The 18,584-nt window shown below is 27.3% G+C and overlaps 1 protein-coding gene across 1 annotated transcript; it reads right to left on the bottom strand.

Moving 5' to 3' along the window:
* Positions 1-1,359: 1,359 nt before the first annotated feature.
* Positions 1,360-6,479, bottom strand: LOC107451514 (uncharacterized). Its single transcript, XM_016067643.4, has 3 exons — positions 5,775-6,479; positions 4,357-4,505; positions 1,360-2,722 (listed from the first exon to the last, which is right to left on the bottom strand). Exons 1-3 carry the CDS (start codon positions 6,467-6,469, stop codon positions 2,556-2,558), a joined length of 1,011 nt encoding a protein of 336 aa, XP_015923129.4. The 5' UTR covers positions 6,470-6,479; the 3' UTR covers positions 1,360-2,555.
* Positions 6,480-18,584: the final 12,105 nt, after the last annotated feature.

The raw sequence follows: 18,584 nt of genomic DNA, 5'->3' as shown, positions 1-18,584 counted from the left end.
TGATTATATAAAATTAAAATTAGTATATATTTCACATAAACATGCTTCTATTCTATTTAAAAGCATAAATTATAAGCATAATATAATTTTGATGTTATTATTTTGAATTATACTTATTACCATCTAATTTGTATATGTAATACAGTAATACTTTGTTAAGTTTTACTTTTTTTATATAAAGTAAAGGATATTTTCGAGGTATTTATTTGCAATTTTTGTGTATAATTATTTAAAACATTTTCCGTGTTTAAAGATGCAATTACGTTTATTGTGAACATGTATTTTGCTTCTTAAATTGTGATATTTGTAATGGAGAATTAATATTCATTTTTTAAAATTTTTAAATATAATTTAAAGAACACTAAACATTCCACTGAAGATTTATGTTTTGAAATAATTATTTAAAACATTTTCCGTGTTTAAACATGCAATTACATTTATTGTGAACATGTATTTTGCTTCTTAAATTGTGATATTTGTAATGGAGAATTAATATTTATTTTTTAAAATTTTTAAATATAATTTAAAGAACACTAAACATTCCACTGAAGATTTATGTTTTGAAAAAATTATTTAAAACATTTTCCGTGTTTAAACATGCAATTGCGTTTATTGTGAACATGTATTTTGCTTCTTAAATTGTGATATTTGTAATGGAGCATTAATATTTATTTTTTAAAATTTTTAAATATAATTTAAAGAACACTTAACATTCCACTGAAGATTTATGTTTTGAAATAATTATAGCATGATATAATTAGTGTGATACCTGTAGATATAAGTGAGATACCTGTCTGTTAAAATGTTATGGAATGTTAAAATGAATTATGACCAATGAACTGTGACCTACTGTGTTAGTGAGATGACTTATTTTTACTGAATTTTAATAAAGAATGTTTTAATTCGAGTTAGTTTTGTTGTTATTTGGAGAAATTCTCTCTAATTTATAACTTTCTTTAATATAGAGTTTTTTTAAAGAGTCTGTACTAAAAAAAATGTTTGTATTAAAAAAAATGTATATTTGACTTAAGTCAATCAAGTTGTCTAAGTTAAAAAAAAGTTTAAAGGAGCTTAGTGACATCTAAACGACATTTTTGGAAAAGTTCAGATTTATCGAGGAAAGATTCTATTTTACTCTTATTTAACTACATAAAATTTTTTAATTGTGGTGTTTTTTTTTCTTTCTTTAATTTCGAAGATCTCAGTGGAAGAAAATACTAGATGAAAATATTTGTGTGCTTCGGAGTGGAGGAAACTTCCAAGTGCATTTAACAACTAACAGTAGATATTTAACCTTAAAAAGCTTTAGTTTTGGCAACAAATTGAAATGTCAAGACAACGAACATAATGATGCCAAAATAATGATTGTAAGGGATTTATTGATTTTACAAACTGAAAACTTGTGAATAAAAAATGAAGACAAGACATTATTTTTTACTTTACTGTGAGCGGATTAATTTTAAAGCGAATTTACTCAATTCACTGAAATGTTATTAAGAATCCTCATACACTCAGCTCTTCAAATATACTAAATAAGGGCTCAATTTTCTGTACATTGTTAGAATTTTCATTCCAATTTACTCCAAAATTACTGTAAAATAACCGGCAGCAATCTGTCTATCCAATTAACCTTAAAGTTTTGCTTAAAAGCACATTTTTCTTCTTTTACGGTTTTGATACCGTTTTCAACCAATATGTTTAAAAACCACGAATACAAAACTATGCGTTTTTTAACCATTTAAAACTAGCATGGTTTCAAAACCGCATATAAGAAGTTTAATAGGACATTGAAACTAGGCTTTTCGTTATGTTATGGGCATTGGAGTTAGGTTGTTTTTGAGTTGTGCTTTGTCGAAAAAACTGTGGAATGTGCGTTAATTAGTTAATCTGTTTGTTACATCGCTTGTAAGAGATGGGAAATACTAGACTTTTTTGTGTTAAGCAGCTTTATGGAGCTCCCATCTATGCTTGAATAAGAGTGTTGTATTCTAATTGTCCAGGGTCACAAATAGGGAAGCGCAGGATACTGAAAACTCTTCGTGTGTTGAAGAGATTGGTGGAAATATTGTAATATTCACGCTGGGACACAACGCGTTCTGTCGTCTATAAGATTGACAGATAGCCCGCTCGGCTATAATATGTACCCAGCTGCAAGGAACTAAGTGGGGTTTATAGGTGGCACGATAAAATTCTGGTTGTTTAACCGTATTAGGTAAAAGCAGCTAATAAACGATTTTTCTCACGGTTAACAGTTTGAATACCATCTTATTTATGGTTATCTGACTATTTTGTTTGAATATGGTAAAACAACAATTGAATAAGTTGTTATTAAGCATTTTTTTTCCGAGAAATTTCTAACAGTGTATGATAATTAATTTCAAAAAAATTAAGTTTTAAATATGAAACTAAATTTAGTGTATTACTTACAATTTTAAAGCTTCATTATAAATAAAAATTGATGTTATTATATTGCAAAATAATGTATATATGCAGTTCATAAACTAAAAAAAAAATTTAAATATGTATAAGAGTAGAAAAGAATTTTTTTATTCAAATTAGTAACACTGAAGAGAAGAGGTGTCTAATTCTGCGAGTTTCGTCTTTCTGAGAGCTCCATGGTTCATACATGTGATGCTTTTGAAATCATTTGATTTGGGAAGATTGTTTGATGTTAATCTGTTTTTCAACGGTGCAAGACTGCAATCACAATTGAAGGGGTTTTCTGAAAGGGATTTTATGCATTATTATTTATGATTCAAGCTTATAAATCAATATGAAATATTATAGTTCTGTATGAAGTATATCATAAAATTATGTAAATTGTAGCATTAAAATAAGGTGAATAGCACAAATATCGTTAGAAATTACTTGTACATTTTCGATAGGTATTTTTTCTTTACAACAGAATTAATCCACTGAAGGGTCAGGTAGAAGGATGAAGTTTTAATAGTAAAGACATATTTAGGTGTAATTAGGCCATTTTTACAGGTTAAACTTTGAACACTGTTCTTATAAAAAATTTTTTGAGTTTGATTGTTTATTTTTAGGCCGTAATTTCTTTATTTAAGGGAAGTTTTTGGTCACAGGTTAAAATGCTGTGTGCGTTTTAAAGATAAATTTTACTTCCATCGAAAATTTATACCTTTCATAACTTTACTCACCAAATTCGGAATTTTAAATTGCACAATTAGTAAGCATTTTTACCCAAAGTGCTATTTTATAATTGTTTATTTTATCTTTTTTCTGTCGTTAACGTATCTGTGTTTTCAAAAATTATTACATATAGATTAAACTATTATATATGTAAACATCCCCGCCCGGTGGCTGAGTTGTAACACTTCGCGCTGTCGTGCCACAGGTCCTGGGTTCAATCCTGGGGCCGTGCAAGGTTGACTCAGCCTTTCATCCCTTCAGTGGGTCGATAAATGAGTACCAAGCATGCTTGGGAACTAAACACTGGGGATTTCGCGTTACCACCTAACCGGAACATATGCTTCTGCACCCCAGAGCCCAATGTCAAGAAAACTGAGATGGACACAGTAGGCCTTGGCCCTCTATGGGCTGTCGCGCCACTGAGTTTAGTTTATGTGTAAACATAGAGTTTCATTGTAGAATCAAGTTTACATGAATTAGTTAGTTTCTAAAGTTATGTTATGTATCCGTAGAACTAGTGAGTAAAAGATAAAAAGAGAAGAAAATAAGTAGAAGAAGTAGTGCTTAAAACAAAAAGCATTTAGTGAATTATTTATCAGATTTAATAATAATAACTTATTATTAAATCTGATAAATAAGTAGTTTATAATTAATATTATTTGAGTTATGACTCATATGACTCCACTTCCTCAATGTATTGAAAATAAGCGGAAACGGGATAAAACCTTGAATATAAAATAAAAAATACAAGTTTTGAATTTTTAATGCCATTAAATAAAGGCATATTCTCAACAAATAAATGATTTTAAGATGTTTTAAATGAATAGTAGCGTCGTCGCGTGTTGCAGGAGTAAGATGCATAATTATGACATATTTATGGCACTTTGTGAATGGTATCTTAATACGTCGTGTGTGTGTAACTTGGGAAGAAGGGTTTTCTTTATGCCACTGAAATTGGCTTTTTAGAAAACCTAAAATATAGATAAACCTTTAAAAAAAAAAACATTGATTTTCGAATTTAACATATCAGATCATGAGATCAAAAGTTATTCGAAAGCGGAATATTTTATTGCTTACTTTACATTAAATCTAATCCATTTAAATAATATATTTCGGTGGATTGAGAGTTAAAGTGTGAAAGGCACAGCAGGAAACACGGTATAAAAAACAAAGAAACATGGAAAAAGAACAAAGAAGACTTACCACTCAAAAATAAAAACTCTAGCTGATTCCATAAAGGCGAGAAGGGAACACTTTCGAACTTTTTGAAATCGTTTCTGGAGAAATCTAGGAATTTGAGGGCAGGCATGTTTTCAAACATATTCTCATTCAAAGTGAACAGACGATTGTGCCTAAAAATGATATGTTATAAAACTTAGAAATTATGTAGACAGTACACAGTAAAAAATTCGGAATCAAATTACAGAAAAAAGTATTAACACCCTGAGTACATCATCCGTAAAATTCACTTTACCGTAATTTTTACAGTAATATTTATTTAATTGCAGAGATTCAGTGATTTTGCAATAAATATTTGTATAAAAATTACGATTGGTCAAATTATTTTTTTCCGTAAAGTTTTGTAGTATACGATAATAATTATCTAATTTTTTGTATCATAATTTCTTAACAAATGAAACTTATGTAAAAAATACTTGAATCAAAAGGGATATTTTTTGTTAGCTTTTTAGGAGATAAATTCTATATTAGATTAGATTCAAATTTTAATACAACAATCTCTCAACGTATGAAAACTTTTGCACGAATCTGATGTCCTTATGATTATGATTATTTTCAAAACTATAAAACAGAAAGTTGATATTAGGGGATGGTTTAAAAATTTAAGAAATGTATTATTTATATAAGTTCATAACATAATTTATGCTTTGCTTTTTTTTAAATTTAAAATTAAAATAATATTAAAATTAAGAAAATTAAAAATTTAAACATATTTAAGAATTTTTAAAAAAAATATACTTTAATTTTTTAAAAAGCAAGAAAGTGGATCTAATTTTATTCATTTTACATTTATCTCATTATTGCGAAGAGTCATATAAAAAAATAAAAAAAAATGTTTTATAAAGATAATTGTTACTAGCAAGCGTTACTTCTTTCAAATTTGTCTAAGAATCTTTGTGTAGTAAATTAAATGTTTTTTCTCCTACAGTTTCACCAATCTGATACCTTTTAGATTCTTATGATTATGATTATTTTCTCACTATGAAACAGAAAGTTGAAATTAGGAAGGGGGGTTTGCAAAAATTTAAGAAAAATATTATTTACATCAGTTCATGAATCAATTATAAGTTATGCTTCTTTTTTTATACAAAAAAATTTTTAAATTAGAAAAAATTTTTTCAATTTTTTTGAAAGTAAAAAAAATGGAACTAAATTTATAAGTCTCATATTTACATAATTTCTCGAAGAAAATTATAAAAATCTGAAGAAAAATTATAAAATGTTTTATAAATAACTGCAAGCGTTATTTTGTTTCAAATTTTTTACAAGATTCTTCTTGTAGTAAATAAAATATTTTTTTCTTACAGACTTCATTCGAATGTTAATTAAACATATCTATGCTTAAGTTAATATCAATCAATAAAGAAAATGTTTCAATTTACCTAAAATTCAAGATCTCTAACTTAGGAGCTGGATTAGGGAACATGGTTCGAACCAGGTATGGAAGATTATTGCCTTCAAAATCTGCATGAAATAAATTTGTAAGTTCTGGGAAAGCTTGAGGATGGATTCTATACACTCTGCTATTCCTAACTGAGATGCTTTCCAGAGATCCTTCTCCGATTTCAGCAAAAGTATGGCCAACAAAATCTAAAGGAGAATTTGTTACTGATATTTTCCTCAGTTTCTTAAATTTCTTTACATCTGGCCACAACCATTTGTTTACATCCATTGTGTTTATAATATGAACTTCTCTTAATGAATCTTCAAGACCTTCTAATGGAGACGGAGTTGCATCTTTAGGTGAATATAGGTTACCTACAAAACCATTTACTATAGAAAGACTCTTGACTGACAAACCTATAGATAAACCGGCAGGTAAAAATGGCACCCGAAGATTGTTTAATTTCAGGTTATCAATTGGGTAACCACGGAATTTCTGAAGTTCTTCGTACAAGGTGTCTTTGCTATTTATGTTAGAGCACTGTACTTCAGTACCTTCTCCATACGAGTCGTATTGAGTCTTGCATCTACATGGTGAAGAGGAGCTTAGTTTTGGGCAGGGATCTGATTGTTCATCAGCAAGCGCCAAACTGGCGATCAGGAAAATTAGCCAAGCCTTGAAAACGTGCTCCATCAGTTTTACCTGTAAATAAACGGGTTGTTTTAATAGTAAATAATTAAAAATTTATTTTGTACTGTTCGAGTTTATAGGGTATTTAATTTTAAGGAAAAATACACAGGTATTTTTATTTATGGTAAAATAGTAATTTTTATTTAATTATTGCAAGGATATATTATAAAGACTATTTTTGCTCAGAAATTCAGAGTATTGAATTTGAATGAAGAATATAGTATATTGCTAATAAAATTGCTGATAAAATATTTAAAAAAAATGCAAGGATATATTATTAAACTTGAACTCCAAGTGATTATAGAGCAATAACGACTAAAAATATTTAAATAGAATAATAAATGAACTTTGAATTTATCACATACGTAATTTAATATGAATAAAGGTTTCTAAATTGCAGCCAAATATTGAATTTCATATGTAGTTAACGTAAATATATTTTTTAAAATTTTAATGAGGATGTTAATTTTCTAATTTTCATTTACGCCCTTTAAAATATTGGTTTACATTAAAATTTCTGAATTAAAAACTCAGATGTATTTAGTTTTAGGGTTTTTTGGGGAGTGTATGAATTAAAATAGTTGTTTACTATTAATATTCGGTGGTAATCAGTTCATTGCTAACCCCACTCTCAAAATTGCAATTTCATAATTACTATTATAAAGCCAAAGAATTTCAATCATGTTTATAAACTTGAAAAAAGAAAGCATTTGATCATATCTGGTTAAAAAGAAACACAGAATGAAATTCTTTTTTTCATATATATATTTTAAAAAATCTTATAATTCTGTTTAATCTGTGTTAAAATTTGTATAAATTTGATTTGAGATGATAAAGACTTCAGTTATTTAAAAATAATTTTAAATACAAGGAAAGTTATTTTAAATGGTTATTGCTGGTATTTAATGCGAAAATTAAGTTTATTATATTTATACCACTTAATTTCGAAACGTGTCAGTTACTTGCCATTATAAAAAACATTGACTCGCGTTAACTCTTTCTTTGACAAATAAATGACACTTTTTCATTATGTTATGTATACTTAGTTATATTTAACCCCATATTTAATTAAATCATTTATAATTCTTTAAAAGATATCATATGAAGAAAGTTAAGTAAATATTGTGGCGTATGATTTAAATTTTCGATAATATTTCTTTCTACAAGAATAAAAGACTGCATTATAATTATTTATAAATTGTTTAAAAATGATAACTCAAGATCTTTTGCTGTATCTTTTGCTGTATTTGCACAAATGCTTGATTTTGCCTAATTCGGACGAGAGGATTTCAAATTATTTTTGCTCATAAAGCAGCAGATTTTTTTTAAGGTAATTTTTAATCCATTTTTTTGTTGTTAAAATGTACAAGTTAAAAGCATTATTTATTGCAGGGGGTCGAGCATATGTTGCGCCAAACTTCTAGGTGAGTTAGAGCACATTATAAGAATCAAAACTGTATAGAAATCTATGTCCGAAACGTCGTTGTACGCGAATAGGGGAGCTTCCCTACTATGAACTGATCAAAAGCACACAAAGAAATAGTTTATACTATGGAAGCGCCTCTATTGACGTATGACGACATTTCCAGGCATGGAATCCTATGCAGTTTCAATCCTGATGATGTGCCTTAACTCCCCTAGAAGTTTGTCGCAACATGTATGGAAGCCCTGTTATATATAACGTTTTTAAACTTGTACATTTTGACATATAACAGACCAAAAATGTCATTTGAAAAAGCCTGTAGCTTTCAGAGAGAAACCAATTGTGGATTTGAATTCAGCGATACGCAAGTATTTACGATCTGATAAAAAGTTTCATGCAACAGAAAAAAATTGTTCTCCAGTGTAATTTATCTCTAAAGCAGTAAAAATTAAGGAACTATTGATTCCAGCAAAATAAGCATTGAATAAATTTAAATATAAGTGCAAATATTCAAAAAAAAAATGATGAAAAACTAATACATACCATTTTGTCTGAAAAGAAAAATCACAAACCAAAAGTCTATATATATACTTTTTCCAACAGAGATTAAACAACTGCTTTTTCTCAGCATCAGAAAACTGATAAGATATATGAGAATTTTTACAGCTTTCGAAGAATGACAATTATTGTGAAGAATGCTGCTTCAAAGTTAAACTACGATAAATTTCAAAGTTATATTTTAGTACAATTATCTAGTTTAACACAATAATTACAATATCATTCTTTGATTGAAAGTGTATGCCTATTAATCTCGCTAAATGTAAATGAAATTTAAAAAATAAATAAATAAAAGTGAGCAAAAAGTAAGAACTGGAATTTTGTTTTGGCAAATACTTTATTTTTAATGAAAACAAATGGTATAAAAAAATGGTTTTGTTTTAATGAATTTTAGATAAAATAATTGATTTTAATTTTCTTCATTTCGTTTTGTTGTCTTTTTATTTAATTGCTTTTCTTTTCATTCTCCGTTTCATATTTCTTAAATAAGCGCAATTCGTGTTTAATTCTCTCAATTTTTGTATATTTCTTTCCTTTAACTAACAGTAAATGTTATCAAACTACAAAATAATAAAAAAATAGAAGAGAATTATTTTCTGCAAATGGTATTAACCAATCTCTAAACTTTAATTTTTTAAAAAAGAAAAAAAAATTTTTTTTTAAGTAATATTTTTAGTAAGAAAATTAAACAGTATCGTCGCCGTGTTAATTTAAAAAAAAATTCCCTGCAAAGCAAAAGTAAAAATTTGGTGAATGTATTAAACTTGTGTTGTTGAATAAGATTATTTCGTAATTTGAAATTAAAGCTCCTATTGATTATTAAATATTTAAGACATATTAAAATTATGCATAATATAAATTTATTTCCAGCTTTTTTAATCCTTGGGACCAATAATTTTTTTAATCCCTTCAATAACACTTTACTTCAATGCTTTCTGTAATCTCCTATGCAGTAATAAATTTGAAAACTATTAGGTGATACAGAATTTTTTTTTCGTAAACTGATAATCAATTTTCCTTACTTTTTATTTCAACCTTTTGAAGCAGAATTTTTATTAAACTCATTTTTTCATCATTTTGTATTAATTTAGGACAAAATAAGTGGAAAATATGCTTAGCATTTTAATAATTTATTGTTATGAAACACAACATGAAACGCCGGTATCTTTTTCTGCGTTAAAGGTAAAATATTTTAAACACGGCTTACTTTTGAACAATGCTATTTCAAATTTGCAAGTATTTGGAGAAGAGAAACAGTTATTCATCATTGAAATTACTTCAATTTACAAAATCAATCAGTTTTGTATTGTTTTACTAAATATTACAAAGAACTCTAATTGTGAAAAATCATAATTTCCTGCCAACAGTTATATGATAACAGAAGACATATGAACGGAAAAATTACCAAATGAATGGTTTAAATACCGTATATTTTTAATTTAATAACAATAATTGTATTTTTTAATTAGAAATGTCATTATCATACAGTAGGGTAATTTCACCAGAATTTTTTTCTCCGTGCATTCTAAGTATTTAGATTAAAATTACACCCTTTAAATTGTATATAAAACTTCAATTTAGTGTTAACCAGAAATAAAGTCTGACGTCACACAATTTTTGGGGTAGGTCAGCATCATATTCGGAGAGACATTACACCTCATATTTTACAGTAACTTGAAATCATAAAATTTAGAAATCAATTTTCTTTTAAAAAACAATCAATTCTCAATGATGGTGAGGCAAGTGTAAGTACTGGCCTGATGGATTACAAGTAGAAACGTCCTTGGTCTATAAGGATTAGATGAGATTCACGCTTTAAGATTGGTTTAAGAAAATGATAGACACTAAGTGCCTTCTTGACGGGGTTTTAAGTGTATTAATTATGTTGTATGTATACGAGGTTTAAATATATTTCAACCAGTAAAAAAATGTGAAGAAATTTCTTTGCTTTTCTTTACATTGTTCCTATTTACTTCAGTAAAATTAAGATAGCTGTGACATAATGATCTGCACCGGTTTAAACTTAAAAAATTAAAAAATTTCTTTGATGTGTTATGAAACACGTTCTATTAAGCACAAGTAAAAATAACAATTAATAATGTATGCAGTTTTTAAAAAAAAGCCTTGAAAAACAAGAATTTTTTACATTGTTCCTAGTTGCTTAAGGTGCGTGTGATAGCTGGTAAGAAAAATTAAGCCAGCTACGTCCTAATGACTTGCCACGGTTTATTACTTCAATTAAAAAATTTCTTTAATGTATTATGAAACACGTTCGATTAAGCACAACTAAAAATAACTCTTAATAATGCATGTAATTTTTTTAAAACCTTGAATAACAAGAATTCCTTTGCATTGTTCCCAGTTGCTTCAGTGTGCTGACATGAAAGATTAAGTTAGCTGTGAAGTAATGATTTGCAACGGCTTAATACTGCAGTTTTAAAATTTCCATTATGCATTATGAAATATGTTTGATTAAGCACAACTAAAATAACTTAAAAACTAAATAATATTTTTAAGAATTTAAAGAATACCATTTAAAAAAAAAATCCTTGAAAAACATAATCCAAAACTGAAAATAAAAGAACTCTTTTAAAATTGCGAGCGTTTTATGGTTTATAAACATGGGTTTTAATGGTTTTATTGAGCGTTATGTTATTTATTTCTTAGAAGTTTGTTAAGTAGAACCCAAATATATTCGTGTAAATTTTTATTAACTATATCAAAATGATGTTTTATGATGTAAAAGAAAATGAAAGTTTCTCTAATAATAAATTGGCTCAGCTGAAGAAGAGTATAAATTTATCGGGCAGTTATTAAATAATATGTGAAAATCAAATTCGAAACTTTCCGTTAAACTTTCCAAACTTTGAAAATATCCCACAAAAAGCAATTTCTAAATCTTTTTAATAAAGTCTCGAAAAAAGAGTAAGAAAGAAAAAAAAAATCCTAAAATAAAAAAGCAAAGGAAAGAAAATATCCTAAAAATTACTACTCCCTTCCAAAACTTTGCACCAATTACCAACTGTCTTTAGCTCCATTCTTGGGGGTAGGGTGAATTTTTCTTAAGAAAAACAAATAATATCGAAAAAGAAAAATATATGGAGAGAAAAAGCTGAAGGTGCGGGGAAAAATTGTTTCAGTTTTAGGGATCCAATCAGGTTGAACGGGTGGATCGAAGCGGTGGGAGTTGACATGCCTCTGATGCATCTGTCCCTAGGGTTCGATTTAATTTCGAACCCTAGTGCTAGAGTTTGGTAATAAATATGAGTTTCATTTTTTCCCCTATCATGGTTCGAATTCAAGACTCCTTGTAGAAGAAGAAAATACTATATAGATATAAAGTTCTTATGTGTATAACGTAAGTAATTTATAGCAAGACATCCACTGCATATGCATCATCTCTTTTTGACAGACCTACACTCAGGAATTTGAAATGAACCCTCGGCGTGAATATTGTCCCGCACCTTTATGCATACAATCAATCTGATTATTTTCAGACATTTATCAACTTTTTTTTATTTCTTAGATGACTATTCACTCAAAGTACTCTCGTAAAAATTCAGAAATTAAAAAAATAAATAAATAAATAAATAAAAAAAATGAAACATAAATAAATAAAAAAAATTGTGAAGTCAAATAAATTAATTTTTTAAGTAAATTATACCAACTTTGAAAAGAAATATTGCAATCGCCATCTCGTTATTGCTTTGCAAATTATGCGAGAGACAAATAGTTTTAAATCAACTTTAAAAATTGCATAGATGTGCATTATAAGGGAATAAAACAGACAAATAGAAAATATAGTAGAACATATGTAATACTTCATTCACAGAAAAAATTTAATAGCAATTTTCGTCAAAATGCGTCTTAATCGATCGTTTACGGTATCTTTGTTGGAAAATTTACTTACTCGGTCGGGCATGTAAGGTCAAAAAATATATTCAGATCGGAATTCTTACATGCTTTATACATTATAATTTTTCAGCCTTGGTGTTCTCTAAGTATAAAATAACTGAAAGTTTTTCTATACATAATAGTAATACATATAGTGATGAGTGTTGTATTTTGGACTAGTTTAATTACCTGTTTGCGTAACCCAGTGGAAATTCGTATTCACTATACGTGGAAGACCGGCGACAACAGATACTATCTGTTATGTTGGTGACCATTTCAGGTATTCCAAACACGCGTTTAAGAACCTTTTTTTTTCATAAATTTTCAGTAGTTAAATACTTTTTTCATTGGAAAATAAGAATTTAAAATACTTACCAAAATGTTATTCTCAATACCAGAATGTCATTCTCAATAAGATAAATAAGATTTTTTATTAAATGTCTAATCCTTGTTGGGTCTAACAAAGTCAAAAAAGTGTGACAAGCTAAGTGCAATAAGTCCAGCTAGCAGAAATATATTTTCATGCTGACTTCGTAACTGTAACATTTAAAATTTTTATGTTCTTAGTAAAGTTATAAAATTTTTAATTACTCCAATAAAATTTATTCGGCTTTTAAATTTATGATTAAATTGATTTAGTTTAGCTATATGAAAAATAAGTTTCAAATGCATGAGTATCTTAGTATATATCAATAAAGATGAGTTTTTAAATCACTGAACGGAAATAGTTTTTTTATAACTGTATTCATGTTCAAATAGAAGAATCAATTTATATTTTCAGTTTTAATAGAAATATTTCGGTAAATGTACGAACGTGTAGATTAAGAGCATTAATCTCCAAAATGTTATTTATTTATTTATTTACTTTTTGTTCAGGTTCACCTTATTAAAATTTCAAGATATACTAAGTTCGTAAAAATTGTTTTTTCTTGTTTATTATTCCATTTAATCATTCTATTTTATTATACTACATTATAATCATATATTATGTAAATAGCAGAATTAATTTGCAACTATTGATTTAAATTATAATTACTAATCTACTTATTAGATGAGTAACTAAGCACAAAAGCATATATTGTAATAATGTAAATAGCGTAAATAATGTAAATAGCGTAAAGGATGAAACGTAGTTTTTCTAACTAAATCTTAATTAAATGTGCAGAAATCATAGATATTTTATTTATTTATTTATTTCAATATGAATAGTTTTAAATGAGTGAGTTTTACAACTTTTTGTGTAACTATATTTCACGACTTACTTTTAAGATACATAAAAAAGTAAAAAGCCAGAAAAAATTTTATGATATAAAATAAAATTCCGTATCATACTTTTGAGCTAAGATGACATAATGTTAGATGTTCATATTGCATTAGTTATTAAAATTGAATTTAAATGTTGAATTTATTTATTGATAATTTTTTTAAAGCAATTACAAGGTTTTTGTTCTCATACATGCATAAATATCCCAAATTATTGTTTGGTAAAATATTTTTTTAAAAATTTATGTAAAATATTGTTAACATTTCAGAACATGAGGTTTTTATTAATAATTATTTTAGGAAATAGTTATTTTTAAAAATAATTATTAATTTTTAATTTTTATGTTCCTTTGAATACTCTTTTACTCTTATATTATCAAATATATATAAGAGTTGATAGATAAATATACACGTTTAGCTGTTTGTTAGAGTGAAAAATGTGTTTGAAGTAACTTGAAACATTAAAAACGTATACCAAAATATAAGAAAAAAATTTCTTTCAGAAAAGATTTCGTAGAACATTAATAGATGTCGCCACTAGATACCTTGAGAATGAATTTTCGCTGGGAATTTTTCTAAAAGTTATCCTGATCAAAATGAAACATTCTGACAATTTATTAAATAATATAAATTTATAAATTTATCTATAATATAGTATCTTAAAAAGTAATCAAGCGATTTCCTATTCCATTACTGTGGTATAATCATTATGGAATAAATTAATATAGAGTTGGAATCAATTTTAATAAGAAATCATATTAATAATGACATTAGTTATGAAATATTATGTAGTAAATTAATAACTGAAGGAAACGAAATAGAATATTTTTTAAGGCTCTGAAATATATTTTTAAGCATTTACATTCGACAAGTGGTATAGCATCATCCGTTTAATTTTTACCTCGTATTTTTGAAACTTATCTATAAAAATCTTTTTTCATTGAATATTAAATATGTTCACTACACTATTTTATTATATATTTATATATGTTAGATATTTATTTACACAAACATTTATTTTCTTAAAGTATTATGTATTTACAAATTTGAAATATTACGCCGTTATTCTATGTTATAAGCAATTTTTATTTTATACAACAATGTTTTTTTCTACTTCTTTTAAATAATTTGAGGGGAAAAAAAAACTAGTATTCTCTGACAAAAGTAATAAGACATGCTATTAGATTATGCCATTTACTTCTTTCAATTTTTAATTTTATTTCCTTTATTTTGATTAACAAAGTATTTAATTAAAAATTTTATAAAGTCACATTTTAAAATATAATTTTAAGCAATTTAAAGAAGAATATGTCGGAATAGTTTGTTTGAAATGACAAAATAAAACAAAGCTATAAATTTTTTTATCAAAAAGTTAACGGCTTTTTATTTTTTCTGTTTATTGAGACAACAAATGTTAGTTAATAATTTATTTTTGAGAGCAAGAAAAAATGCTTTTAAATTTTAAAAAGTTTAAATTTTAAAATTGTATGTTGGTATACATTTTAATCGTGAGTTCTTGCAATAACTTCCCATAACTTCCCGCCAAAAAAAAAGGAATAATTAACGCTTTAAGCTTAAAAAATGCAAAAATATATGATTTTGTGGATATGTAGCAATAGAGTAATTTAAAATGGCAGTACATATTAAAAATTTTTATTTTTAAAAGTATAATTATTCTTTTAAATTATTAAGTTGTTATTACATTATTTTTAGTTAAAGGACACTTTTTACATAAATGATGGTCTACATCATAATTTGATGAATTTCATTTTCAAACCGAGTTTTTGTCAATAAGGCAATTTAATATTAAAATTAAGTTTAAAATTAACCAAGAATTACAAGACATATTTTTAAATTTTGTTTCATAGAATACCTTAATTGAATGTCAAGTATTTTTCTCTCAAGTATTTTAATCAGTATGACACAATTGTGAAACTTTTCAAAATGTTTATTTCTTATAATTATTATTTTATTATTTCAAGCTATTGGGGGTACTGTTCATTGAGTAAACTAAATTTGTTCACGTATCTTCTCTGATACATTTTAAAAATTTTATGGGGATTAGTTATTGATCTAACTAAATTACTATACTTTAATATTAGCAATGGTTGATTTATTTTTTCGATAAAATTACCCATACTTTACTTTGTCTTCAGAGCTTCAGCAATTAGCTTAAAAATAAAATTAAACTTTTAAATTTTAAGGAGAATTTCAGTCTTATTCTTTTAAATACATTATAAATCAAAATTTAAAAAGAAATTTGGTTCTCCTGAAGTAAATTACCTTTAAATATGAGAAAAGCAAAGCATTCCCGCAAAACCCCATTGTAAGCCAGGGGTTCATAGAAGTTAAGTCACCACAATTTCGTGACCAGCGACATTATGTCGTAGGCACCGACAAGGGTCAGCGTTGTACACCGACTGCCTTTACTTTTCAGACAAACTGGAGCCTATCGATCTGAATCTGGGTTGGATTCAAGCAGCCACCAGGGAGCGAACCCCACTATTTCACATTAGCGGTCCAGTACCTTAACCATACGAAATCTTACATTATCATCCCTTCCAACTTGTGAGACATATCCATTTTATAAGCGTTGTTGAACAGCCGACCCGATTTTGGGTTTACGACTACTAATGTTCAACTCCGTAGCCTTGTAATTTTGAGCCCAATCCAGAAGACAAGGGAACTCCTGGATCAAATATTAGGAGAAATTTGCCTCCGTGGAGCACTTTTTAATCTTACCTGCATTTGCATTACATGGAGATTGAAACCACGAAAAACTCCCACGGTAAGTCTGACGCCAAGGGGACTCTAACTCATGATGCGTCTACCACAGAGGATATTTTTACGCCAGCACTGTGGTTGGTGCGAGTCGGGTGAGGAATTCGTATCCACTAGCCATCGCTGGGATTCGAACTCGGGTTACATTATTGGACGGTGAACGTTCTATCCCTCGAGCTGCCTCGGCTCAGACATTTGAATTTAAAAATTGTGAAAAAAAACTAATCATGAAACAAGAATTCAAAATCTCATGAATCTAAGCAATAAAATTTTTTTTATAACTGCTTTGAAGATAACGGCATTATTTTCTCTAAGCAATTTCGCAAATCCATAAATTTTCAAGATTTTACAACCCACAACCATGAAAAAATCAATACACTTAAACTTTAACTTGTTCAATTAAGTGTATACATCTATGTTTTTCGAAATAATTTTCGTTACATGATTAGTATTTATAACAAAGTGTGTTAGCGTATAACATAATGTGAAAGATTATGGCGTGAAATTCCTATCAACAATGGAATACAATTTCTAGAATATCATGATTGAATGAAGTGATTGAGTGGGTATCATTGAAATTCTGCTACATTTATGAAAAAAAGTTGGAAGTTTTGACAAAGAGTTCGTATTATCCCGTGAAATTTCGGAAGTCATTAAGGCGATAAGCTATTTTATGCATATCTCTATGTTGTATACTTAATGAACAATAAATAACAGTTTATATACTTTTTATTTAGTCCTCCAACTTCTAAATTCTTTAAATTAATTCTTGAGAAAAGTTTGGGAAAAAATTAACAGTTTTTTAGTTTAAGAAATAAGGCTATAAGATTAATTTAGTTCTTGACTTTACTGCGGCTGTGGTTGACAGCAAATATATCGATTGGTAAAAAAAAACTTTGATTGCTAAAAGTAGACATAGGATAAGAAAAACTTAATCGAGTCACTTGGTCAAATGAGTTTTAAAAATATGTGTAAAAATGATTTATAAAATTTCACATTTCTTGGATCAAATATGGCTAAAATAACTTACCCATAGTAATTCTGTAAGCTTCAAAGTTTTTTTCTGTAGATTTTGTGTCCGATGACAATAAAGTTATATTTTAGATAAACAAAAACAGATGAAACAAATGCAACTTATCAAACTCTACTAGATAGGCTGGACATAATGGAATACTGTCAACCCAGGAAGAAGACCGCTGATACACAATTTCCTGATTTATAACCTCAGAGCCAGCTTGTTGTTTATAAACAAACATTAACATTATATTACGTAATGTTAACGTTATATTTATTTGGCTTGTTTTATTGTCAACTTCTTTCCCTAGTGAATGAAAATTAATTGCTCATTTCTTTTTTCTGCTAAGTATTAATTACCTATTTCATTAATTTATAATAATTCATTTTTTTCGAGATTATCGCAAGATACGATCGGTAGTTGTTGTTCATTTGTAAGGTGTTTGTACATTATTTACCAATAATTGAAGCAATTTTTGTTGTTTTCCACCAGAAAAAAAGCTAAAGTGATTAATGAGAAATAGTTTTGCCGCTTGATTATTGCAAAGAGATAAGAGACAAAAGTTGTTGTTTTTTCTTAAGAAAAGCTCAAACGAATATGCTATAACCACGCATGTCCTGAGCAGGAAATAATAGAGCGTTGCAGCAATCAAATTCAATCACATTTATGGAAAAAGATCAATGAAAAATTCAACCAAAGAGTGTATACGTGCCGACAAAACAACGGAGCCATTTACCCGGTATACTAGTCTATACATAGCCCTATGCTGTATTTCTGAAGAATCAATAATAAAAAAATAAAATTTTTAATTTAATGCCTGTGTTTTCAATCAAAACTATTTCTTTTAAATTGGAATTTTTTTTATTTACTTTTTTTTAGAAAAGGGATAAAAAATGAAGGATCCATCTATTTTCTGAGCGAAAATTTTCAATTAACATCCTGTATGAAATTTACTTAATTTTTCTAAGTTTTTTTCATTGCGATTTAGGTTCTGATTTCAGGATTGGTATTTCAGATTTTTAGTTAAACTCAACTTTAGTGCTGTAGTTTCAACATTTTTGCTCAAACTAGCGTTATTATACTTTGCATAATAAGGATCACAAATAAATAATTAATAGGGATATTCAGGAATTAAAATATGAAATGAATCCACAAGCTGAAGCTAGATGTTTTGAAGTTCAGAA

The sequence above is a fragment of the Parasteatoda tepidariorum genome, chromosome 11 (genome assembly GCF_982258835.1).
Source record: "Parasteatoda tepidariorum strain Cologne lab strain chromosome 11, Ptep-v5.0, whole genome shotgun sequence".
Lineage (NCBI taxonomy): Eukaryota > Metazoa > Arthropoda > Arachnida > Araneae > Theridiidae > Parasteatoda > Parasteatoda tepidariorum.
Note: the sequence above shows the minus strand (reverse complement) of the source record. Positions and strands in the feature narration are given on the sequence as shown.

Bases quoted from the DNA above. Each gene is read 5' to 3' on its own strand.
- LOC107451514 (XM_016067643.4), bottom strand. From the start codon at position 6,469: ATGGAGCACGTTTTCAAGGCTTGGCTAATTTTCCTGATCGCCAGTTTG. The intron at 4,506-5,774 runs GTAAATTGAAAC...TATCATTTTTAG, and splicing joins TTAGAGATCTTGAATTTTAG to GCACAATCGTCTGTTCACTT. The intron at 2,723-4,356 runs GTAAGTCTTCTT...AATCCCTTTCAG, and splicing joins AGAGTTTTTATTTTTGAGTG to AAAACCCCTTCAATTGTGAT.